This window comes from Schistocerca gregaria, chromosome 1, assembly GCF_023897955.1.
Source record: "Schistocerca gregaria isolate iqSchGreg1 chromosome 1, iqSchGreg1.2, whole genome shotgun sequence".
In the NCBI taxonomy this organism is placed as follows: domain Eukaryota; kingdom Metazoa; phylum Arthropoda; class Insecta; order Orthoptera; family Acrididae; genus Schistocerca; species Schistocerca gregaria.
The window spans coordinates 868,611,923-868,639,616 of NC_064920.1; the positions used below are offsets into that span (position 1 = coordinate 868,611,923).

The 27,694-nt window shown below is 42.0% G+C and overlaps 1 protein-coding gene across 10 annotated transcripts in view; it reads right to left on the reverse strand.

Annotated features, from left to right (window-relative positions):
* Positions 1 to 27,694, reverse strand: part of LOC126273149 (kinesin-like protein KIF22) — a 277,787-nt gene that overhangs the window by 20,115 nt on the left and 229,978 nt on the right. For all 10 annotated transcript variants that reach the window (XM_049976670.1, XM_049976690.1, XM_049976635.1 and 7 more), the window contains one exon: positions 13,788 to 14,730. In XM_049976670.1, coding sequence (XP_049832627.1) covers positions 13,788 to 14,730 — 943 coding nt within the window. The remainder of the gene's footprint in view (positions 1 to 13,787; positions 14,731 to 27,694) is intronic.

Consider the following 27,694-nt stretch of genomic DNA (forward strand, 5'->3'; position numbering starts at 1 on the left):
ATAAATATGGATTTGATAAACAATGTGTACGGTTCACTATCTGCTCAGCTAGCCCTAACAGTCAACTATAAGTTTACGGCAATGTGAGCAGGTGGTAGCACACTGCAGCAGACTTTTATCCCCATTCGCTCAACATAAATCATGCTAGATGGTAGCACGCTCCTCAGATATGCCAATTCACTCGCTATATAGTAAAATAGATCAGATGTCGGCATATATTATGGTGATACTGAGAGAAAAAACTATTTGTGGGTTTCTAAATGAGTTGTATTACGTTTTGAATTTTATCATACAGTAATTCAGTTGAGGCACTGAGAATCATAAGGGCCTAAAGCATATCACCATCAATTGTGAGATTATAGCATTTATCCATGTTTTGGAAATCTGATGATCTTATGGTGAATCAGGTTTGTCTGTGCTGTAGGTCCACATTGTGTACATGAAAATTCACAGAAAGCTGTATCAGTGGTTTCTCTGATATTCACTTCAATGTGGGACTGATGGCAGTGTGCTTTAGGCCCTTATGCAGCTCAGCACCTCATTTGTGATCTAGTCAAGTGAACATGTTGGTAGACATTAGTACTTGGTTTAATCATTTCCATGAAAGTCAATTTGTGTTTGGATTTGGTTGTTTACTAGGCGGAAATTGGCTTCTGTATCCAGTGCAAACATGGACTCTGTTGAATCTATTTTAAATGTTGACAGAAAAGTAAAGCTGAGAGGAGAGCTCTTGAGTCATGATTGGGTAGCACAGTCGGTAGAGCACTTGCCAGCAAAAGGCAAAGATCCCAAGTCTCAGTCCCACACAGTTTCTCTGTCAGAAAGTTTCAAATCAGTGCACACTCTGCTGCAGAGTGCAAATTTCATTCTGGGAACAGAAAAGTAAATTACCAGGAAAAGTTAGCTAAAAAGGAATTAGGGTCTCCGAGACCATATCTTTTGATTGAGAGAGAGTGACTACAAGTGACCATTTAACAAGGAAGTGAACAATTAGCATAAGTTATTGTGTGGGTTTAATGTAAGAATATCTGATATTCAGCTCAAAAGTAAAGTAACACATCTATTGGGGCTCTTGTATATTTATCCAAAAAAATGGAAAAGCAAGAAAACTACCACTTGCACAAAAATGTGGAACATTTAGTTGTGAAAGCTTACACATTATTTCATTCTTGCCCTAAACTGTACTTAATTATGTATAAAACAACAAAGTTCCACAAAAACAATTCTTTCTTTTGTCAGATACGTTATGCACATTATTATTATTATTATTATTATTATTATTATTATTATTATTTGCAGTGGCTGTAATGGTATAAACTTGTTGATAAGTATAACTGTTATACAGCAGATTATATTACTTTCACACACTTAGATTTATCTGACTCTAAAATTTTGTGAACATCCAGAATGTATACTCATGAGCTGCCACTGATTATATGGGATGTTGTGCCACAACCTACTGGTATATAGTGATGCTGTTCAGCACTGACAATGCAGTGATGCACACTACAATTAAATAATACAAGAAAAAGTGCAAGTAATCTTGAACTTTGACCTAATTTGGTATTGTAGAAAAGGGTTAGCACAATTGTGAGTTGTAGTTCACAACAGCAATGTTAAAGATAGATCATAAGACTGGGTTATCAGGCTCATTTATCAAATCTGAATGCTGGAAGTCTAATAGCATCAGCCTGGACATCTCCTGCTGTCTCACTGCTTTAGAAGCTGGACAAAAGTAACAAGAAAATCCACTAAGTCCAGAAGCTGTTTGACAGTATGGGACATAAGGAACACATTAAGATTAGAAAGGGACGCATTAAGAAGACCGAGGATGTCTTACAGCTAGGTGATTGACATGCTTCTCCATGACAAAACTCGTACAGAACTTGAACAGCAGATTCAGGCTCTTTTGTGAAACATCTTAACAGGGAGGATTATGTAATAATAAACTATACTGATGGAAACAATTTGAACAGCAACCACAACAGTATAGCTGGAAATGACATCAGGGGCATTGCAAAGAATACTATCCACACTAGCGAAGGTAATTTTTTCTTTGGAATGTGTAAATGCAAGGTCTGAGACTCACTCAACAGAGTAAATTCAAACATGGTCATAAGTAATACACTTCGTGCATCCCAAGTAAATACAGTTACATATGAAACAGCTGTAACATAGGAAAACTCTGCAGCCTGGACAAAACCATGAATCTGAAATAACTATTATTTAATCTTCCACCAAAGCACTGAAAGCCATCAACTGAATAGAATTTCTAAAATCAACAGAGAAAAATGAAATGGCAATTTCATAGTTGGCAGATACAAATTGGTTGCCAGAATATTGCTTAAAAATTATTAAATTTGAACAGATAGTTTTAGATGCAAATGAAAACCTTAAATACTTTTAAAAATATTATTTATTGTGCAGAAGTGGTATAAAGCTGTATCACTTGTCAACAGAATCTTCCCCACGCTCCGTGCAAGTCCTCCAGCACTTACAAAGTGCATAAATTCCTTAAGCAAAAATTCTTTTGGTAGTCCGTGCAACCACTCACGCACCGCATGGCATACCTCTCCATCAGAATGGAACTTCTTTCCTCCCATTGCATATCTGAGTGGTCCAAACGTATGGAAATCACTTGGGGTAAGGTCTGGTGAGTATGGTAGATGAGGAAGGCACTCAAAATGCAGGTCTGTGATTGTTGCAACTGTTGTAAGCGCAAAGTGAGGCCTTGCGTTGTCATGTTGCAAAAGGACACCTGCTGACAGCAATCCACATCACCCTGATTTGATTGCAGGCCGCAGATGATTTTTTAGGAGATCTGTGTGTGATGCACTGGTGACAATGGTCCCTCTAGGCATGTAATGCTCCAAAATGATGCCTTTTTCATCCAAAATGAGAGTCAGCGTAGCCTTCCCTGCTGACGGTTCTGTTCGAAACTTCTTTGGTTTTGGTGATGAGGAATGGCGCCACTCCTTGTTCGCTCTCTTTGTTTTCGGTTGGTGCAAGTGAACCCAGGTTTCGCCCGCAGTAACGATTCTTGCGAGGAACCAATCATCTTCTCTTTCAAAGTGCTGAAGAAGTTCTTCACAAGCATCAACACGTCGTTCTCTTATTTCAGGAGTCAGCTGCCATGGCACCCATCTCGTAGACACTTTGTGAAACTGGAGTACATCGTGCACAGTGTGGTGCGCTGACCCATGACTAATCTGTAAACATGCTGCAATATCATTCAGCCATACTAAACCTTCATTCATCACTGAATTTCAATAGGTTTCACACCTTCACTAAGCAAAAATCGAATAACAGAATGCTGTTCTTCCATGGTGCAAGTCACAAGTGGGGTGGTCATCTTTATTCTCATATTGTGACGGTATGGTTGCATTGGCACTATGCTGCCACCTACAGGCTATTCTGCATGATGTTTGTAGCCTGCTTACTAACTTACAGGATAAGAGCGCAAAATTTTGATTTGTTATTACAAATTTAAGGTTTTCATTTGACTCACCCTCCTATTACACACCACTCACACCAGAAAAACAAAGTGAAATCGAAAGTACTGAATTGTAATGAATATTGCTTTGAACAGCTTTGTGGATGATGTGTCACAGTAGTGGATCTAGAAACATACGATAGAAGTACTTTACAAGTAAAAACAGAACTTCATGGGGTTCACCAAGCAGTTAGGAAAAGCAGTCATAAGGTTACTCAGAAGTGAGCAAGGAATGTAAGGGTTTGATGTTCTGTTGAGAAGGTCACTGGAGACAGAGCAAAAGCCTGGAATGGGGACATAAACTGGCCCTGTCTTTTTCAAAAGGAACAATTTCCACAGTTGCTTTGTGCAGTTTAAGAAAACCACAGAACACCTTGGTGGTTTATTCAGACTTAGCAAAGTACTCAATTTGAAAACACAAATGTTACATTCATGTAGATGGATGACTGGATTGGTGAAGGCAGCCAGCATCACATAAAGGTGTAACAACAATTCGCTATTTGCAGCATCACACCCACAATCAATTTTGGTCTATTGTCAGAAGGAGAACAACAGGGTGCCCTTCAATAAATCAGGTGTCCCTAAACAAAGCAGTTTGCTACTTGGATGCACGTTGGCATGCATTTGAGTGGGTTTTAGGTCAGAGGAACATCTTAATTACGTTGATGATAACTGCTTGCTAAAAATGAACAGAGATCAGCCACATTGTTCTCAAAAGAAAAGGATCACTCTTACAACCGAAAAGAGAAAACACTATTATTTGATTTTAGTACACTGCAGGAGTATATAAAGTAATTTTGCAGAATTAGTATCAATTGTTAAAGGTAATATTGCCACATAAAATCAGAAACAATAAGCCAAGTGAAATAAGTGAATAACAGTGAAGTCCTATATTCAGATTGAAATAAATGTTAAAAAAATAGACTTGATGCCAAGGATGAAAGCGTGTTTACTGCCATAAAAAGCTCTCTAGCATCTAGTGACATTTTTATTACAAATTCAGAAGCTGAAATAATCTGTGTGACATTAAGTATAATAAAAAAAAGACAAGATAATCATATGTCTGAAGTTGTGTTGGCAGATTAAAGAGAAACTGGAGAATACTGTGAATAAATTTCCTGATTATGCTGCTGCAATAGGGGAAGGCTTCAACTTACCAGCTATAGAATTTGAAATTCATGTGATTAAAACTGTTACAAAATACAGCGATTTATGTGGGGTTGTTCTGAATGTATAGTATGAAAATTATTTCAAGCATGTTTGTTGTGAATGTCTAGTGTGAAAATTATTTCAAGCATGTAGCTTGATAATGGACTCATGTCAGCTATCTCTTAAATTAACAGATTCAAACTTTTTTAATCAGTTAATGAAAATCAATATCAGTTTTAGAAAGTTGCTGCAAATGGAAAGAGACTCAATCACAGGTTTAAGTAGAGTGAAAGCCTAATTGACAAAAAACTGAAGGGATATGGACACAATGTGAGAAGTGTTCAATGAGTTCAAAAGCAACTTTTGCTAATGGATCTGACTAGATGTACTACAGGGTTCTGGTTTTCCTGAAATTCGATGAACAGATAAGAATTATTGATTCTGCCAGCCTCAATACCAAAATACACTATACATACAGAGGGAAGATCAAAATACTGAAATTGGCCATCTGAAATTGTTTCAAAATGGAGTATCATAATAAAATTCCTGCACTCAAGCATCATACATATTCCAAAATGGCAGGTGCTGGAATAAGTGATAGTGGAACAAAAAATGGACTGCATAACTTTCCATATCGCTGACAGCCCTTGTGACACTGCATGAACACTAGCACTACTCGAGGCATATGCTGCATGGTCAACTGCAGTAACAGCAACCTTGACTTCCACTGGTATAGGATGCCTTACTCTTCCACGTGCCACACCAAGCTCGCTCACGTTTTTCAGATTTCATTACCATCTTCTTTAAACAATTTAATGACATTTGACTTCTCCACAGACCTCGCAATAGGTGACACTCTCTCAATGCAACACTGTAATTGCTGCTGGACACAAAACAGTTTCACTAAGAGCAAGTGGTCATTCTTCTCAATAACCATATTGTTGACACATTACGGTTTGTCAGATGACAGCATGGACGTCATACCATCATAATGGTGTACAGTGCCATATTTGAAGCTGGTGCCCACAACTGGATCTCATTTGTTTTACAGCACAATTCAGTTCCGCATTAACACATTAGCATATCTACCAAATTATATCTACCAAATTTTGCTGCCCTATGATAATTATGACCCATACTGGATCTTTGTGAGTAGCTGCACTTGAATTATAACCACTAAGTACTTTTTATGAAATGTTATGGGCCCCGGCCACAGGAAGACATACATAAAGGCTAAAAAAATTAAGCATGTACTGCAAGATAATACAGTTTCTACTCAAGTGAATGAAATGAGTAACCATTTAAAAAACCTTGTAAAGTCAATGTTGACAAACTTGAAGGACATTACAGAGTTAAATGTAAATTGAGTCAACAAATGATCAAAACGCAGAGTATGAAAAACAACAAAAGGACAATCGGAAAGCAGCAAATCTGATAGCAAGTGAATTAAATAAATCAGTGGCTGAATTCATGTGAATATGTAAATTTGAATGGAACAGCACATATTGTTTAAAAATGTTATTTGAAAATATTTTTGGCTTACATATGACAGAACAGAAGACTTTGGCAAACACATGGCAACACCACAGAAGATAACTGCAGATCAAGCTGGTTAATGAAAAAAAAACCACAAAGGACAAAAATCTGAAATGCTCATAAACAAGTGAGTTTAGGAACATGACAACTTTAAAGATATCTAGGACAGCCTACCTTACAGAAATCAGAGTTTGAACTTCCATATTGAAAAATTCTGAACTAATCAGGTATATGAACAAGCTATAGCAGTAACAGGAGCTTTCATTTGTAACTGAAGAAAAAAATGAACAAAAATGATGTGGTAAAGATGTCAGAATAATTTAACAATAAAGAAGTCAGTAATCTACTCAAATATGGAATCAGAAATAATCATTCCTCCTCCTAGTACCACATAAAAATGGTATGGCTAAAAGTTAGTAGAACAAATGTTAAAGCTGCAAATTTGATGCATAATGACAGTAAACTTATGAAAGGATTATGGGCAGAAGTTTACAGCACACCAACCTCTCTCTTAAATCGTATCAGAAGGTTTTCTTTAAAGACAAACTCTTTACATCTGAAAGTAGCAAAACTCGATTACCTCCATAAGTTTCAGAAGATTATGCAACATTCATATAAACAAACAGTTCTATTCATTAATTCAATGATGAGGCTGAATTTCTTATAAATGGAAAGTGATCTTTTCTAGAAAGTAAAGTAATTTGTCAGTTTCTAGTGATAACGTGGAATTTGATGTCTCTTGGGAAAAATTTCCACTTGTGAATCTGGCTGAACACGATATCCAAAGTAATTCTGGAGGAACTAAAAAATCTGGTGAATGTAACAATAGAAGAGTAAACAGAGGGAATTTTTATGGATGACAATGTGTCATATCACAGGGCCATAACTTTTTTTGGAATAGTTAGAACATTCTGCAGAATTCAAGTGAATGATTTGGCCACCCAGATTGCCTAACATGAATTGGACACTTATGAGATGTATCGAGAGATCAGGTCATGGGCGAAATCCTGCACCATCAATACTTTCAAAATTGTGGATGGCTATACAGGTAGCATGGCTCAATATTTCTGCAGGGGACTTCCAGCAACACGTTGAGTACATGCACAATATTAGGTGGTATCTCATGATTTCTGTCACCTCAGTGCAAAAATAAATCTCAGAATACGATTTGAAAATTTTAATCACTAATGCAAAGAAAGACACCATACTGTCGTCAGATTTTCCTGAATATGTTTGTTGTAGAAACCCTTGAAGAGTGCAGTAAAGCTTATTCAGTAGAATATGAGAATGCACTGCATTGAGACATACTCAGTAACATCAATTGACAGCATGCTATAAACAAATGAAATCAAATAGGTATAGTCATGGAATATGCAAATATTTTGCTTCCTTAGTATGATGTGAGAAACTGGCCGCAACTGTAACTGTAGGTACTCTACAGTTTATTGTTCAAAATAAGTTACAAAATATTGAAGTAGAAATAGAAACAAACTGAGATCTCACATTTTTGTGCCAATTACGTACAACACAAAAAAAGTTACGTACTTTTATGTGCTGTGTCATTGATAGGTACACAAACGAAAAGTACAGAGCTTGGTTAGCTTTTGGAATGCACTTCCAATTACAAGCCCATAGGAAAAACACGCACACACATGCGTGCACACACACACACACACACACACACACACACACACACACACACACACACACACACACACAGACACAGACACCTGTCCGCCTACTGAAGAGGGGGGAAGGGACCAAACTGCCAGGTCATCGGTCTCTTGTTCCCAGTAAAATAATTGCACAGGGGAAAAAAGAAAAGAAAGGAGGCATACAGCAGAGACATACAGCACAATAACAGGGGAAAGGAAGAACCAGAAGAACGACGAAAGGACATCCAACACTACTATGGTCAAAACATAAAACCTCAGAGAGGAGCAAGAAACAGGCAGGAGGGGTAAAAACGAGAGGAGATGACCATGGCTGGGCGACCATAAGAATAAAAAGGAAAAGGCAGTCACTCTGCGACAAAATCATTAGAGTGGAGAACACAATAGAACAAAGGACATGCTCGAAAACTTATATAGAATGATAAAACCCACCATCACGAACAAAATATAAAACTAAATTAGCTGATGAGGCGTTGTCAGCTAATACTAATGGCAATGAGTCCTGTAACTGAACAGTCTGTTGCAGGGCAGCCAAAGGAGGGCAGCTCACAAAGATATGGGCCACTGTCAGCCAGGCACACCAGCAACACTTAGATGGGTCATCACGGCGCAGGAGGAAGCCGTGTGTCACCCAAGCGTGGCCAATGGGGAGACGGCGCAGAACCACAGAGTCCCTGCGAGAGGCCCGCATGGAGGACTGCCACACATTCATAGTCTCCTTAATGACAAGCAGTTTGTTGTGCGTGCTAAGGTTATGCCATTTCGTCTCCCAAAGCCGCAAAACCTTGTGGCATAGTACTGCACCCAGGTCAGTTGCAGAGAAACTGATCTCCATAAGCAGTTTCCGCATAAACTGTTTGGCCAGCTTGACGGTAAGTTCATTGCCTGGGACTGGCGAGGCCTGAGGTCCAGTCAAACACTACCAAACGACCGGGCCATTCCAGGGCATAAATGGCCTCCTGGATGGCCGCTACCAAAGGACGACGAGGTAGCGCTGGCCGATAGCTTTTAGGCTGCTCAGAGAGTCAGTACACAGATGAAACGACTCCCCAGGGCATGAACAGATGTGCTCAATAGCATGAGACATAGCCACCAGCTCAGCAGTGAAAACACTACAACCATCAGGCAAGGAATGCTGTTCAGTATGTCCTCCATGGACATACACGAAGCCGACATGACCATCAGCCATCAGTGTAAACCACTTTGTGGCCTTGGCACATGTCAAGAACCAAGAGGAAGAGGTAGCGGAGAGACACGGGGTTAACTGAGTCCATAGGGCCATGTGAAAGGTCTAGGCAAACCCACGACCTAGGTGTACACAATGGAGACGTACGTGAATGGACCTCAAGTATAGGTGATAAAGGCAAGCACTCCAGTTCGGAAAGAAGGGACTGGACATCAACTGCAATAGGAAGCCCTGACCTGGGCTGCTGATGCGGGAGATGAAATGCTGTGGGTGGGAAAAGGAGACAGTGATTCTAATTGGCCAGCAGTTGTGCAGGCCTAACCTGCAATGGAGGGACTCTAGCCTCCACCAGGACGCTGGTCACCGGACACATCCTAATAGCTCCTGTCATTAGGTGTAGGCCACAGTGATGCACTGGGTCAAGTAAACGCAATGCTGAGGGCGCCATCGAACCATAAACCAGACTCCCATAGTCAAGGCAGGATTGAACAAGGGCTCTGTAGAGCTGCAGCAGTGTAGAGCGATCTGCACCCCAGTTGGTGTTGCTCAGGCAGCGGAAAGCATTGAGGTGCTGCCAGCACTTCCGCTTAAGCTGACTAAGGTGAGGAAGCCAAGTCAATTGGGCATCGAAAACCAGTCCTAAGAATCGATATGTCTCCACTACAGTGAGTGGATTGTCATTGAGGTAAAGTTCTGGTTCCAGATGAACGGTACGATGCCAACAGAAGTGCATAACACACGACTTTGTTGGCGAAAACTGGAAACCGTGGGCTAGAGCCCATGACTGTGCTTTGTGAATGGCTCCCTGTAGGCGCCACTCAGCAACACCAGTACGGTTGGAGCAGCATGAAATGCAGAAGTGGTCTGCATACAGAGAAGGTGAGACAGATGGCCCTACAGCTGCTGCCAGACCATTAATGGTCACTTAAAAGAGAGACATATCAATACAGAGTCCTGAGGGATCCCATTCTCCTGGATATTCGGGGAACTATGGGAGACACCAACTTGGACACTTGGACACAGAAAGTACGAAGTAACAGGAAATTTTGGATCAAAATTGGGAGCGGACATCGTAGACCCCACTCGTATAATGGTGTCATACCCTTTTCATAAATCAAAAAAGATGGCAACCAGGTGTTTGCATCTGGAAAAGGCTGTTTGGATGACAGACTCGATGGACACAAGATTATCAGTAGTAGAGTGACCCTGGCCGAAGGCGCCCTGACATGGAGCCAGTAGGCCACATGACCCAACCCAAACATCGACACACCATACGTTTCAGCAGCTTACGAAGAACATTGGTGAGGCTGATGGGCTAATAGCTATCCACATCAAGCAGGTTTTTACCGGGTTTGAGTAATGGAATGATGGTGCTGCTCTGCCATTGTGATGGAAAGATGCAATCACACCTGATCCGGTTGAAGATGACGAGGAAATGTCGCTTGTAGCCAGATGATAGATGTTTAATCATCTGACTGTGGATCCGATCTGGCCCAGGAGCTGTGTTGGGGCAATGTGCAAGGGTACTGAGGAGCTCCCACTCTGTAAATGGGATGTTATAGTATTCACTGTGGCGTGTAGTGAACGAGAGGACTTTCCCTTCCAGCCGCCGTTTGAGAGTGCGAAAGGTCAGGGGTAATTCTCTGATGCAGAGGCTCGAGCATAGTGCTCAGCAATTACGTTTGTGTTGGTAGATAATACATCATTTATGTTAACACCAAGAACACCTGTTGGGGTCTGGTATCTGAAAACACATTTGATCTTTCCCCAGACTTGGGAAGGTGACGTATGGCACCCAATGGTCGAGACGTATCCCTCCCAACACTCTTGCTTCCGTCGTTTGATAAGTGGTGAACACGGGCACAGAGCCACTGAAAGACTATGGAGGTGCTCCATGGAAGGGTGCCGTTTATGCTGCTGTACAGCTCGCTGACATTGCTTCAGTGACTTCCAGCAACCACCAAGGGGCTGCCTTTTGCCGGGGACACCCTGAAGGGCAAGGGATCGTGTTTTCTGCCACAGAAACAATTGTTGTAGTCATCTGCTCAACCATCACATCAATGTTTCCGCGTGGGGGAGATTCAACGGTGACAGCAGAGGTGAAAGTTTCCCAGTCAGCCTTTCTGTAGGCCTGATGCCGGGACAGTGACAGGAAAATTAGGAAGTGGTCACTCCCATACAGGTTGTCATGTGGTCTCCAGTGGATAGATGGGAGAAGTCCTGGGCTGCAAATTGATAAATCAATGGCCGTGTAACTACCATGAGCCACACTGCAATGTGTGGCGGCCCCAGTTTTAAGACGCATAGGTCAAACTGAGACAGTAAAGTTTCGACATCTCTGCCTTGGCCAGTAAGCACGGTGCCACCCCACAAGGGGTTATGGGCATTAAAATCTTCCAAAAGTAGGAAAGGTTTAGGGGCTTGATCAATCAGAGCAGTTAATATATGCAGGGAGACTGCACCACCTGGAGGAAGATAAACATTGCAGACAGTTATTTCCTGTGTCGTCCTTATTCTGACAGCCACAGTTTCAAGAGGAGTTTGAAGGGTCACGCGTGCACTACAGATATGAGTTTAGGACATTAACATAAACTCCATCTGACACTCGATTATAGTCACTATGGTTCCTGTAGTATCCCTTATAGCCACGGAGGGAAGAGGTCCACATTGCTAGGAACCAGGTTTTCCCGGAAGGCAATGCAGAAAGCAGGTGTAGTGATTAACAGTTGTTGTAGCTCAATCAGGCAGTGGAAAAAACCGCCACAATTCCACTAGAGGATGACGTCGTCATGAGACTGGGAAGACATGGAACATTCAATGAGGCAGTTTACGCCTCAGGGCCACCTGCTGCCACTGACTTTTTGCTTGAGCAGTCTATATCCATTATCTGAGGGTCTGGCGACATCTAGGTCCTCAGCAGACACCAGAATCTCCACCTCATCCGCATACGCACCACGATTCCCTTGGTCTAGGGGATCTTCTATTAGGATTCCTCTTGCTGCTCCTTGGGTTTCTCTGGCTGAGAGGACTTCACTGTTCAGTCTCTGGGACTGAGGATGAGGGTGAAGCCCTATGATCAGCTGCTTTTGGGCTCTTCAGCCACTGGCGGGTGTAATCTTTCCCACTAGCAGAAACTTGGGAAGGCAGTGACCCAAGGGACCCCTTCCCAGTGAGAGGAGCTGAAGAAGAATAACACTTCTCTGGCTCAGAAGTGGGGACTGATATCCCTGATGGTTTGGGGGGAAGAGGTTCGATCCTGAAGTAGGTGGTGCGGGAGCAACTGGGACGAAAGTGCCCCTTCCTTCAAGGAGGCAGGTGTAGTCTTCTGGGTCTGAGAGGCGACAGGTATGTGAGGAACTGATGGGGTGACAACTGTTCTTTTAGCGGTTGTAGTGTAAGAGCTGGTCACAGCCACTGGATGTAGGCACTCAATTTTTCCTCTTAGCCCCAGTGTAGGTCAGTCGGTCTAGGGTCTTATACTCCATGATTTTCCTCTTGTCTGTAAAATTCTGCAGTCTGGCGAGCAAGGTGAATGACGCTCTCCACAGTTGACATAGATGGGAGACGGGGCACATGGAGTATTGGGATGTGATGAACGTCCACAATCTCGACATGTGACGCTGGAAGTACAGCAGGAAGTCATACGGCCGAACTTCCAGCACTTAAAGCACAGTCATATATGGCTTGATATCACAGCGGCAGACCATGACCTTGACCTTCTCAGGGAATATGTCACCCTCGAAAGCCAAGATGAAGACACTGGTGGCAACCTGATTATTCGTTGGACCCCGATGGACGCGCCAGACGAAATAAACACTTCACTGCTCTAATTTGGCGCGCGCAGCTCATCGTCAGACTGCGAAAGAAGGTACCTGTGGAATATAATACCTTGGACCATATTTAAGCTCTTATGGGGAGTGAAGATAACAGAAACATCCCCTAACTTGTCACAAGCGAGTAATGCCTGTGACTGGGCAGAGGATACTGTTTTTACCAAGACTGACCCAGAGTGCATTTTGGACAAGTCCTCCACCTCCTCAAACCTGTCCTCCAAATGCTCCACAAAAAACTGAGGGTTTGAGAACATGAAAGATTCCCCATCGACTCTCAGACATACGTGGTACTGGGGCAAATAAGCTTCACTGCCATCCTTAGCCTGGCGTTCCTCCCATGGTGTGGCCAGGGAGGGGAACGATTTGGGGTCATATTTCTTAGCACTGAAGTTAGAATTTGCCCGCTTAGAGACTGCTGGCAACTGACCACCAGCAAGAGACGATGTACTACGCTTCAGGGCATGTCTTCCTCCCTGATGCCACCCGCTCCGACCAGGGGCCCTCACCGAAGGGGCTACCCAGCTTCAGCAAGGGCCACCTGGCATGATGGCCATTGCCGGGAGTCCCGATGCCCCAGGTAGATGGGCATTTACTCCATGGCATACATGGGAGTTCACAGTGCCGGCATCAGCAGAGCGATCCCTGTGTTGTCAGTTATGTGTGTGTGTGTGTGTGTGTGTGTGTGTGTGTGTGTGTGTGTGTGTGTGTGTGTGTGTGTGTGTGGGTGGGTGTGCACGTGGACATTTTTTTCCTACTGGCTTGAAAAGGGAAATGCATTCCAAAAGCCAGCAAAGCTCTGTACCTTTTGTTTGTGTACCTATCAATGACGCAGCACTTATGCCTTTCAGTGAGTTGTCTCCTTTATTCTTAAATAATTCATAACTCTCAACTAGAACTTTCTGTACATTATTACTTACTTTTATGGTGAACAATTTTTCTTGTGCACCTCTTGTTTCTGTTCTTCAACACAACCTTTTGACTATGATAATTTATTTTATCTGTTCTCGCAATACTGCCAATTGCTCTTTGTTGTTGCTCCTGAGATGAAGATACCATGTGACTGTTGAGTGCCGTAAAATCATCAGTTTGTTCTTTAAGATATCTTTCTCTTACAGTATGAGAATACTGATGATTGTTGTATCTGTGAAGATGAGAATCACTTTGAGTATGGTGGTTGCCAGTTTGTATCACTGAATCAAATGCCTGTAGGGACTTCTGTTCAGGCAGTGGACTGTGATCCGCGGTAATAATTTCTGTTGCATGAGAACACTGACTAACAGGATCATAACTGCCCAGATTAATTTGGCCTGGATTAGTTCTCAATATTGGTGTATTCTGTGCCTGTAAATTCCTATGTCGAGTTGAGAGGTTCCCATTTGGTGTGGGAAGTACAGCATTGGTTCGATTGTATTGAATTCTAACTGATTCTTCCACATTATTCAAATATTTCACAGAAAGTCGCATAGAGCGCCGAGGCCTTGTATTCTGTGCTTCCACACTGTTTGTTTTGTTTCTTCTACAGTAAGCTGGAGCATCACATGTACCTCCACAATCCAAACTGTCAGGAATGCAGTCATATCTCTTTGGAGACAGGAATGATCCTTTCTTTGGAGTGATTAGTTCATCCTGTGTCTTTTCTTTTCCCAAGGAAATGAAAGGGAAGGGCAATGGTGTGCTGGAAAGCATCTGCCTACCATTATCCCTAAAATCAACATTTGGCAGAATGTCTTTAGTAACTAGACTGTTTCCTTTACAAGGAGAAATATTTTGTTTCTCCCTCCCAAATATACGCAGAGAGCGCCTTGGCTGGGCTTTTATATCTTCTTGACTTACTGTGGCTGATGTGTTGTGTTCAAAATCCTGAAAATTTAAAACAGATTAATACTAAAAAATAATGTATCCAATGAACAGCAATTTCTATTATATATTGAATAATAGCAACACACAACTAAGCTTGAACATATTCCACAACACCCTGCTGCCATCTAGGTGTACTAACCTTACTCACTTTATCTCTCTTTCTTTTATCTAGCTGTCCACTCTGAAAATTAGCAAAGACAAAAAAGTGTGCTTGTGACAGCAGTGGCCTACAGCTCTAATTTCGTCTACAAACTATAACAAAATTATTGTCAATTATTTTAAAGTTATGGGTCTCATAATGGAACAAATACAGGAACTTTACAAATTTCATGCATAATTTGAAAGCCACACAAAAATTAAGTAACACAGAGTTCCATTACAAATAATTTTATTGCTTTGATATCTTTAATAGTATTTATTATTTCAGCTTAAATACTATTCTCCAATTAATTCACAACATACTGATGTATTTCTTACTCTACTTATACAGAGCAAGTGTATGAAATATATCCATTTTTTATTGCAGTATTTCCACATAAACACACTCAGACGCATTAGCATAAACTCTCCCACTTGGCAACTTTTAATACAAAAATACACTCATTTTCATACATACTACGTACATGCAACAGTATTCCATGACCTGAAAATACTTATGCTCAGGGTATGGGATAATTTTGTAGAGTCTCAAACAAACATTTTTCTTACCTTCTCTTGATTAACATCGACAGATAATGAGTGAATGTTTTTTCATCCATCCAATATGCTAGCACAGTCAATATGTATTTTGAGTTAGTGTGTAATTGAAGCTAAATTATGTAACTCACACACAACTGTGCTCACCTTAACACTGAAAAACTAAACAAGTATACAATATTTCTATCCAAATTACAGCTGTTGAAGATTTGCACAGAATAATCAGTGAAAGAAACAAAGGACACTTACGTACATTCAGGTGAATGGTTCACAACCATTGGTATAACAATGAGTACTCTGCAATATTAATGTACCGGGTGATCAAAAAGTCAGTATAAATTTGAAAACTGGATAAATCACGGAATAATGTAGACAGAGAAGTACAAATTGACACACATGCTTGGAATGACATGGGGTTTTATTAGAACAAAAAATATACAAAAGTTCAAAAAATGTCCGACAGATGGCGCTTCATCTGACCAGAATAGCAATAATTAGCGTAACAAAGTAAGACAAAGCAAAGATGATGTTCTTTACAGGAAATGCTCAATATGTCCACCATCATTCCTCAACAATAGCTGTAGTCGAGGAATAATGTTGTGAACAGCACTGTAAAGCATGTCCGGAGTTATGGTGAGGCATTGGCATCGGATGTTGTCTTTCAGCACCTCTAGAGATATCGGTCGATCACGATACACTTGCGACTTCAGGTAACCCCAAAGCCAATAATCGCATGGACTGAGGTCTGGGGACCTGGGAGGCCAAGCATGACGAAAGTGGCGGCTGAGCACACAATCATCACTAAACGACCCATGCAAGAGATCTTTCACGTGTCTAGCAATATAGGATGGAGTGGCATCCTCCTTAAACATCTTACGTTCCAGCAGGTGTTCATCAGCCAGATTGGGGATGATGCGATTCTGTAACATATCGGCGTACCTCTCACCCGTTTGGGTAGCAGTTACAAAACCAGAATCATGCATTTCCTCGAAGAAAAAAGGCCCAATAATGGTAGATGGGGTAAATACAATCCATACCGTGACTTTCTCGTTGTGCAATGGAGTTTCCGCGACAGTTCTATGATTTTTGTTAACCCACATTCTGCAGTTGTGGGCATTGACAAGCCCCTTGGAGTGTGAAATGAGCTTCGTCGGTCCACAACACGTTACTCAACCAATCATCATCATCCGCCGTTTTTTTTAAATGCCCACACTGAAAATGGCCTCTGATTCACTAAATCGCCAGGTAACAGTTCTTGATGCCGATGGATTTTGTAGGGATAGCATCGGAGGGTACGCCTCAGTGCCAACCAAACAGTAGTGTATGGAATGCCGGTGCGACATGCGACTGCATGAGCACTTACTTCCCCGTGCATAGATGAACCCGCTACAGTCGCCATTTCTTCCTGAACTGTCTCAGCAGCATTACGCCTTGTGCTCGGTCGGCCACTACGGGTTTTATCATTTTAACAACCCGTGGCTTCGATACAGCTGCATTTCTCAACGGACCTTTAGCCATTCGAATCCCCTTCCTATGGCAATAGTATCGTATTGCTGAACTAGCACATTCCCCATTCTGATAATACAGCTTCACTAAAAGTGCCTTTTCTGGTAATGTTAACATGCTGCGACTGCTGGCGCATCTGATTCTCTCTCTCATTACAGCTCCTTTTATACACGACTGTCGTGCGCAGTTATTGCTGTCCAGCGCCATCTGCCAGACATTTTGTACACTTGGTTCCCCCCCCCCCCCCCCAATTTATACTGACTTTTTGATCACCCAGTATATAGCAGTTGTCAACAAAAGTGGGAAGTAACACAAAAGAACTAGTTGTTATACACATATGGTAATGAAATTCCTGGTAAAATGCAAATAGTTTATGTGCAAATATAACAACTAACTGAATAGAAGACGTGTTGTGTCATTTACAGGCACACTCATACCCAATGCTTTGAAGCGTGTTTCATACCCATGTGGAAGAAGCCAGTGTGAGAGCTGAACAATACATCAATCTGGCACATCCTACTCCAGTCCATACAGTCCAGTCCATACAAGCCTTACCCTATTTCATCACAGGTAGTACCATCTGTGAATGTATACATGTCATATATGGGATGTGTTTCAAGCTCTGCATGGCATTTTATGTGGGCCTGATTCCATCAACCATCTGTCCACCCAAAGAATGGCAACTGCCAAACTGTGGCTAACAGCAGAGTTTACACCTAGTGTAGAACACCCTGCTGAGCACAAAAAGCTCAATTTCAATGGCTACTTCCCAAACTCAGTCCATCTGGATTTTTCATCTCAATACCTGATTCTCTGAACTATGTAGATGAGGGTTGTCCAACCAATACACCCTTGAATGTCTTTCCTTCCTCTCTTCTGTTACTCCTCCCAATCCAATCCTCAACACCATTGTAAGCCACATCACGTACTGCAATGAAATCAACGGTGCAAATGCCTATGTCACAGACTCATCTTGTGCATATTCTGTCTCTCCCACCTACATTCCTATTCGACATACTGCTGACTCCCTCCCAGCCAATGAATAATATTCTGCCACGACAGACCTTCCTGCTCTCCACCTCCTCCTCTCTTCACATACCCCATCCAACACAATCCCTCACGTAAATAAAACTAGTCAGAACTGTAGCCCTGGCACAGTGTATTCATACAGCACAGCGCTGCCATACAGGTGCGTACGTGTGTGTGTGTGTGTGTGTGTGTGTGTGTGTGTGTGTTTGAGAGAGAGAGAGAGAGAGAGAGAGAGAGAGAGAGAGCTGTAGCTTGAGAATTCACCAGAAAGATAACAAACTTTTCTGTCAGACTGTTAGCGAGAGCACATCACTAGTTCCTGCTACTACTAAGAAGAGTACACCGTTTGCTTCCTACATATTTTTACGAGCTTAAAACAGGACGACTTATTTTGAGTTAGCTGTGTTGTTAATAGTTTATTTTTGTAATTTCTCGTGTGTTCAAGTGCTTACTAGGCACAACCTTTTATCTCAAAAACAGTGTAGTGTACAGTACCGCCGTTGCTATCGACCATTGTATTGACTCTCGTATCATGCAGGCTTTTGTTTTTTTGGTTAGAACAGCTCAGTGTCAATTAGACAGTCAGCAAGAGCGCACCACTAGTTTCTGCTACTACTAAGGCAAGTACACCGTTCGCTTGTTACATATTTTTATGAGCTTCAAACAGGAGGAGTGCAATAATGGATGGGAACTGTGATTGTTGTGTGCAGATGCGAGCTAAGCTGGCGACCCTCCACTCACAGTTTCAGGCTGCGTTGACTTCCGTCACACAGCTTGAGGCTGCTGCCAAGGCGCGTCACTGCGGGGGATCTGATGCGGGGATGAGAGGGATGTCGAGCACGTCCAACATGTCTTCTGATTGGTCCACTGCTGTGACCTCCCCAGGTACTGCCTGCACTGAGGTTGACCCCTCACCCGTGGTCCAGTGTGAGATCATTCCAAAGCCTGGCAGGCAGCGAAAAATTTTCCATGGGGCCGAACGTAGGGCCTTCCCGGTTCGTTTCATGAACAGGTTTCGGGCGTTATCTGTGGCTCACGATGTCTATGAGTTGGATGCAGTCGTCCACCCTGTTCCAGAGGAAGCTTCTTGGCCCGCAAGTTCTAGGCAGGAAGCCAGTGTGCACTTTGTGTGCATTCCGGTGGGAGTCATTCCGGATGTGGAATGGGTGCTTCCGGATGCCATAAAGAGTACAGGGTGCAGCCAACTGCTGGTGGTGACTCATGTCGGTACCAATGACATGTGTCGCTTTGGATCGGAGCAGATTCTGTCTGGTTTCGGTTGGCTAGCGGAAATGGTAAAGACTGCAAGTCTTGCTTCTGAGATTAAGGCGGAGCTCACCATCTGCAGCATCGTCGATAGAACCAACTGTGGTCCTTTGGTGCAGAGCCCAGAGGAGGGTCTTAATCAGAGGCTCAGGCGGTTCTGTGACCGTGTAGGCTGCAGATTCCTTGACTTGCGCCATCAGGTGGTGGGTTTCCGAGTCCACTGCACACAGGAGGTGGCTACATGGGTAGCGGGAGCTGTGTGGAAGGGACTGGGTGGCTTTTTAGATTAGAGGGTCTCAGGGAACCACAGAAAGGGCGTCCGTCAGAAAGTGGGCAGGTAAAACACAGTAAGGTAGTTGTAGAAACGATTGGTATTGTAGTTGTAAATCGTCGTAGCTGTGTTGGTAAAGAACCGGAGCTCCAAGCCCTAATAGAAAGAACTGAAGCTCAAATAGTTGTAGGTACAGAGAGCTGGCTAAATCCAGAAATAAGTTCAGCCAAAATTTTTTCAAAGATAAAACAGTGTTTAGAAAGAATAGATTAAATACAGTTGTTGGTGGAGTATTTATTACTGTCAGAGGTAGTTTGCCTTGTAGCGAAATTGAAGTAGATAGTTCATGTGAAATAGTATGGGTATAGGTTATACCTGACAACCGAACTAAACTATTAATTGGATTGTTTTACTGACAACCCCCCCCCCCCCCCCCGACTCAGGAGACATAGTTGCTGAACAATTCAAAGAAAACTTGAGTCTCATTTCAAATAAGTACCCCGCTCATACAATTATAGTTGGTGGTGACTTCAATCTACACTCGATATGCTGGAAAAATTATACGTTTAAAGCCAGTGCCAGGCATAAAACATCAGCCAAAATTGTACGGAATGCTTTCCCAGAAAATTATTTTGAACAATTAGTTCATGAGCTGACTCGAAGCGTAAATGGTTGTGAGTGCATGCTTGACCTTTTAGCAACAAATAATCCTGGACAAATAGTGAGTGTTGTGATGAATACAGGGATTAGCGACCACAAGGCAGTTGCTGCTAGGCTGAATACCATAACACCTACAACCATCAAAAAGAAACGCAAGTATATCTATTTAAAAAAGCTGATAAAAATGCTCTTAATGCCTTTTTTAAGAGACAGTCTTCACTCCTTCCGATTGGATCATGTAAGTGTAGAAAAGTTGTGGAATGTTTTCAAAGAGATAGTATCAACAGTAATTGAGAGATATATACCACATAAATTAATAAGTGATGGTACTGATCCCCCATGGTACACAGAACAGATCAGATTGTTGTTGCAGAAGCAACGAAAAAAGCATGCCAAATTTAAAAGAACGCAAAATCCCCAAGATTGGCAAAGTTTTACAGAAGTTATAAATATGGAGCGTACTTCAATGCGAGATGCTTTTAATAATTTCCACAATGAAATTCTGTCTCGAAATCTGGCAGAAAACCCAAAGAGATTTTGGTCATACATAAAGCACACCAGTGGCAAGACACAATCCATACTTTCACTGCACGATAACAGCGGTGATGTCACTGATGACAGTGCCACTAAAGCAGAGTTATTAAACACGGTTTTCCAAAACTCCTTCACCAAAGAAGATGAAGTAACTATTCCTGAATTCCAATCCAGAACAACTGCCAAGATGAGAAACATAGAAGTAAATATCCTCGGTGTAACATAGCAGCTTAAATCACTTAATAAAGGCAAGGCCTCCGGTCCAGTTTGTATACCAGTCAGGTTCCTCTCAGAGTATGCAGATAAAATAGCTCCATATTTAGCAATTATATACAACCACTCACTCACAGAAAGATATGTACCTAAAGACGGGAAAATTACTCAAGTCACACAAATACCCAGAAAGGGAAGTAGGAGCAATCCGCTACTTACAGGCCAAAATCACTAATGTCGATTTGCAGTATGGTTTTAGAACATTACTGTATTCGAACATTACGAAGTGCCTCGAAGAAAACGATTTATTGACACATAGTCAGCACGGATTCAGAAAATATCGTTCTTGTGAAACACAACTAGCTCTTTATACTCATGAAGTAATAATTGCTATCGACAGGGGATGTCAAATTGATTCCATATTTTTCGATTTCCAGAAGGCTTTTGACACCGTTCCTCACAAGCGTCTTCTAATCAAACTGCCTGCCTACGGAGTATCGCCTCAGTTGTACGACTGGATTCGTGATTTCCTGTCAGAAAGGTCACAGTTCGTAGTAATAGACGGAAAGTCACCGAGTAAAACAGAAGTAATATCCGGAAGTGTTATAGGCCCTCTATTGTTCCTGATCTATACTAACGACATAGGAGACAATCTGAGTAGCCGTCTTAGATTGTTTGCAGATGATGCTGTCATTTACCATCTTGTAAAGTCATCAGATGATCAAAAGGACTTGCAAAATGATTTAGATAAGATATCTGTATGGTGCGAAAAGTGGCAATTGACCCTGAATAAAGAAAAGTGTGAAGTTATTCACATGAGTACTAAAAGAAATCACCTAAATTTCAATTACACTATAAGTCACACAAATCTGAGGGCTGTAAATTCTACTAAACACTTAAGGATTACAATTATACATATCCTAAATTGGAATGAACAAATGGGTAATATTGTGGGTAGAGCAAACCAAAGACTGCGATTCATTGGCAGAACACTTAGAAGGTGTAACAGGTCTACCAAAGAGACTGCTTACACTATGCTTGTCCGCCATATTCTGGAGTACTGCTGTGCAGTGTGGGATCCGCATCAGGGGGATCTGATGGATGACATCATTGGAAAAGTACAAAGAAGAGCAGCTCGTATTGTATTATCGCGAAATAGGAGAGATAGTGTCACAGACATGATATGTGAATTGGAGTGGCAATCATTAAAACAAAGGCATTTTTCGTTGCGAAGGGATCTTCTCATGAAATTTCAATCACCAGTTTTCTCCTCCAATTGCAAAAACATTCTGTTGGTACCCACCTATATAGGGAGAAATAATCATCACAATAAAATAGGAGAAATCAGGGATGGCATGGAAAAATTTAAGTGCTCGTTTTTCCGTGTGCCATTCGAGAGTGGAACAGTAGAGGGACAGCATGAAGATGGTTCATTAAACCCTCTGCCAGGCACTTTATTGTGAATAGCAGAGTAATTACGTAGATGTAGATGTCTTGATCATGAGACTGTCAACATTTCAACACGTCTGGGGTTCGGTGGGTTCTTACTTTATTCCTACATTATTTATAGCTATTGTACTAAGTGTGGTGTTAACCATTCCTCAATTTGACTCCAATTAAAGATTTGCTACAAACGTAATTGTAACTTCATACATGAAGTTTGGGTGATATTAAACATCGATAATCATACGACTTGTACACGGAGGTGACATAAGTCATTGGATAGCGATATGCACATATACAGATGCTCCATTAAAGGTGTGAGGAAGGTCAACAACAAACCAACTCCACTACGACCTTGCCATGAGTGACAGTGCAGAATTCCTGTTTTTGTTTTGTGAGTAGGCACAGTTAGGATACCAGATAAGAGTGACCTCGTGTTTTGATTATGATGGCATGATAGGTTTTTAATCTCTGAAGCAAGGTACTGGGGTGCTTGCGCAACGAGGAGTCGGTGAAGTAGACATAGAGTGTGGTAGTCACGCAGTTTGTCCATCCGCAGCCACCCTAGCTCGGAGTATGAAGCACTAACATGATCATATCGGCGAATGTTGCAGGTGTAATGCACACAGGCATTCATGGTTAGCTTTAGTCGTCTTTTGTTTTCACTAATCATGCCTTGTTGAATCACATCACAATAGTGGAGGTACGGTAGAATGATGCTTGCACGAGCTGGCGTTTCAAGTCCTGTGGAAATATGTTCCGAAACTTTTTGAGAGCATAGAGACAAGCAGACGTCTTTCGGCACACTGCGACTGTATTCTCCGCCCATTTGAGATGCTCGTCCAAAGTTACACCCAAGTTCTTCACTGTTTTCTGATATGGTATTGGAGTACCGTCGAGCAGAATAGGAGGTAGCCATTCGCGGAAATCTGAACTTATTAATTTCTGATGGGCTATTAAGATTACTTGCGTCTTTTTTGCACTTAATTTAAGCCCCAGGTTTTTCGCCCATGTCATTACTGAAGGCAGATCATCATTCATCAGAGCGATTGCAGTGTTTACATCTTCAGGTCTGACGCTTAGGTAGAGCTCGAGGTCGTCGGCATAGAAATGATATTTACAGGAAATATCGTTCACATGTAAAGAAAACAAAAGTGGTCCTAAGACTGATCCTTTTGGCACTCCCAAAGAAACATGTTTCCAGGAAGATTTTTTTCATTTACACAGGCAACACATTGCTGTCTGTCTTTTAAGTAGCTTTCAAACCTCATTGCACTATCAGAGAAATTAAGCTGTTGCATTTTTCTGAGCAATATGTCAAAGTTAACAGTGCCAAAACCTTTGCTGAAGTCCAGTAGCGACAATATTGTTGCCTTTCGATTGTCGATGGCATATTTCAGGTCATCAGTTACTTTAATTACAGCAGTGTTTGTGCTGTGATGTTTACGGAAACCGGATTGAAATTTGTCATATAGACTGAATTCATGCAAGTGTTCAGTGATTTGGTCATGAACAATATATTCAAGTGCTTTGGAAACAGCAGGCAGTATGCTAATTGGTCGGTAATCACTAGGCAGTTGTGGGTTTTCGATCTTAGGGATGGGTCGAATTATGCTTCTTTTCCATGCAGTGGGGTATATTCCGTTCACGAGGGAAAAATTAAATATGTCAGTTAAGACAGGTACTAAGATATCGGCCACATTCTAAATCATGGTTATACCGATACTATCGTTGCCTATTGCATCAGAAGAGATTCTCATTATTGCTTTTCTTGCCGTATTTGTTGTTACATGTTTTAGATGGAAGGTATCGTTGTTAGTTTTCCTGTTTGGGGATTCTTGTGGACGGTAATTATCAGCCGTGCTGGTATTCAGAGGTGCAGAAAAGAATTCACTTAATTCGTTAGCTGACACATGAAAAGTAGTTTCCAATTTTGCCTTTCCGACCCCCAAGCTACGGAGATTCTTCCATAGAGTCGTGGGTGTCAGATCGCTGCATACAAGGGAGCGAGCGTGCCTGATTTTGGCATTGCGAATGCATTGTTTCACTCTGTTCCGTAGCTTTCTATATTCTTTGAAACGCTCGGGTTTCGCATCTGCCTTGAAACGCCTGTGGGCAGCATCCCTATTAGTCATCATTTGACGTAATTCAGCTGTCAGCCATGGAGCAGGAGATTTTCTTACACGGACTGTGCGCACAGGTGCTTGTTTGTCATACAGGGCAGTGAGTCTATCACCAAGTTCATTAATTTTGCTGTCGATTGTAGGTGCTCTGATTATTTGATGCCATGAGGTTTCTGAGCAATCGGCTATTAGAGTGTCAAGGTCAATACGTTTCATGTTCCTACAAGTTATGTAACGCGATTTGATCCTTGGGTTCTGCACAGAGTAGGCCAGGAATATTACATCATGTGCTGAGAGGCCAGGGCCGATGATTGACCAACATCTCTTACTTTGTCAGTCTGTTTCGTTGCGATCACGTTTATAAGAGTATGAATGTGCGCCGTATGGTGTGTAGGTTGTAATGGAAGAATGTTCATGCTATTGCAACTAAACAATCTTCTTAGGTTTATTGCGGAGGGAGTGTCTCTTAGTAGGTCCATGTTCAAGTCACCCATTACGATGACATGTTCGTATTGACACTGAAGTGAATGTAATTCCAACTGGAAGGAACTCATTGACCTTATTTTTGGCGGCTTGTACACGACGCCAGTCAAGAATTTCCGACTTTGTATATTTATTTCAATGAACATGAATTCAGCCTCTTTTTTCTTCAGCAGGATTTGACGTACATAAGACTTTCGCTTTGAGATCTGTTCGTATCCATGCGCCGACCCCGCCACCTCACTTTTTTGATCTGTCTGCCCTAAGAAATGTATACCCTGGGAGATGAATAGATGCAGAGGATATGTGTGGTTTCAACCACACAACGTTTCGGGTAAGAGGATTACGTGGTAGTTTAGTTGGTTGAAGAGTAGGCTAAGTTCTTCGTAATGCGCAGGTAAAGACTGGATGTTGCAGTGAGCTGCTAAAAGCTCTGACGCGTTCCGCTGAGCAGCCTGGAGTAGGGTGGAGACTGGTTTGTCCCTTTGTTAGGCACTACCTGCCGCGGGGAGCACTGGCCGGTGTTTCCGCCAAGTGACATAATACAGGGGTGTCCGAGATTTTGCGCAGCCCTGTTTGTGACTCCGCAAGTGCCGAAAGAAAGGCGACTGCAAGAGATCTCCGGAGGTTGCGGGAGTATAGAAAATGGATTAGTGGTATTCGGTGCAAGGACAATATGACCAAAATGGTGACGGCTGTGTGTCACTGAGTATCCTATGTCGTAAGAGGAGAAATGTAATTAGCGTATTTGAAACAGCTTAGAGAGAAGTGAGCTTAATATTTAATAGATTATCGGTTGGCAGGAAGGAGTCATTTTGTTTGAGATATCTCATTATGATTAAGCTCAGAATATGTTCTACAGTTCTACTGTTGTTCAAGGTATATACAGTATCTTAAGAGAGCGGCTAAGTCATAAGAAAATTCTGTATAGAATCTCAGATGGATTCCATCAGGCTCAGAAAATTTGTTCAGTATTAGCGGTCTCTTAATGTCACTGACACTAATATCTATTTCATTCGTATTTGCAGTGGTTCAGGAACTAAAGTTGGGCTGGTCTTCTTAATTTTTCTTTGTAAAGGAACAACTGAAAACTGAATCCAGCAATTCTTCTTTTGATTTGTTACCATAGATTTGTTTCCATGTCATGCGCATGCGTATGGATTCTAACTTTGATGTTACTGACAGTCTGTCTTCTTTGGGGCTTGTCAAACAATTCTGAATAAGGTTTCGCTAGACTAACCATAGAAGGCTTTACGCATTGTCCTTTTGACCTGCAAAATTATTTACTTTTGTATCTTTCGGTTTATAGCTAAGGTGTAGCAGTCAATGTTTCCTTTGGAGTTTCTTTACAGGCACTGTATACCATAGATGGGTGTCTATCTTCAAGAAGAGACCTTCTGGACACAAATCTGCCCAGTGTTTGGTCAATAAAACTGGTTCACAGTGGATTTTTTGCAGAAGCTAAAGTAGGCAATCTTCATAGATTCCAATGCATTGAACACGAATATGATTAAAATGGCCTGCGAGCTCAAGGTTACAAGAAACTGGGACTTTATGTTTCATGTATATTGCTATCATAATCAATAGGATACATACACGAAATAAACATAACTAATTCATTCAAGTCATTTCTTTGCCTTCCTCTTGCCGGTAATGCCTGGTGACATCCAGCAGAAATCTGCCAACATAGCAGCAGTCCACCATCCTGTGTACAGCTGTATCATGAAAGAAATGTACTGGTGGCACCATCGCTGTGCTCATCACTACATGCACCACAGTTACTGGCAACACAGTGAAGTGGTTGTACAGAAAGTGCATCGTCAGGGCCACAATGCAGCTAATGACCTTATAAGCATGAATGAGTTCATTCAAAAGGCCCCTATAATTTTCAGCTCTCCTCTTTCCCAACAACCATGCTGTCACATATTGAAAACAATGGCACACATTCAGCCGATCAGAGGTTAGAGTGGACTCGCGTGCCTCCAACAGCTGCAAATCTGTGGACCAATGAATATCCACTTTGTGATCTTATCTGTGATGAGTCATGGACACCTCTTACACATCTACTGAGATGCTGCTCCATTTCTATAAAGAGCCTTAATAAATACTGTCATGAGTCCCATGGTCGGCAAACAAATTTGTTTGGATCAATGGAGTTCTTCGGCAATATTTTTTTATCCAGGTTTCAGAACTACTCATGGAGGCCATTTCCTCTGTAAGCAGTGTTTTTCTCTTACACAACTGTGCCTCTCCCACAGGTAGCAGCAACCCCTACAGCATTGACTTTGAAACTTCCGTATGTAGTGTTTCGAGAATTTCGGGGTAAGTTCTAAAAACACTTGGCTCTCCACCGTCTCGAACACCCGATAGTTTAGTGACGAGGGTGAGAGAGCCTTTTTACTGCACCACACATACCTGTGTGTGTAGGAGGGATAGCTGTCACAAGAAGCAAGGAGCTGTGTCAGACAAGCAGCCCCAACAAGTGGTTACCAACAATGCCTTGGAATTTATATCAAAAAATCAAAGAGTGTTGGTATAATGTTCCGTGGTTTGTGGTGTCATGAGGTTTGTTACAGAGACAGATGAAGTGTGTATTGTATAGACTCTTACTTCATGTCTTGGCTCTGCATAAGGCAGCATGTATGTAATTGTATGGGTGTTTTGTTGATTCTGACATTTATCTTGGAACCAGTTGGCTTGCAGGAGCTTGTACAGAATAACTGTTAGTTTGGAGATAAGACTA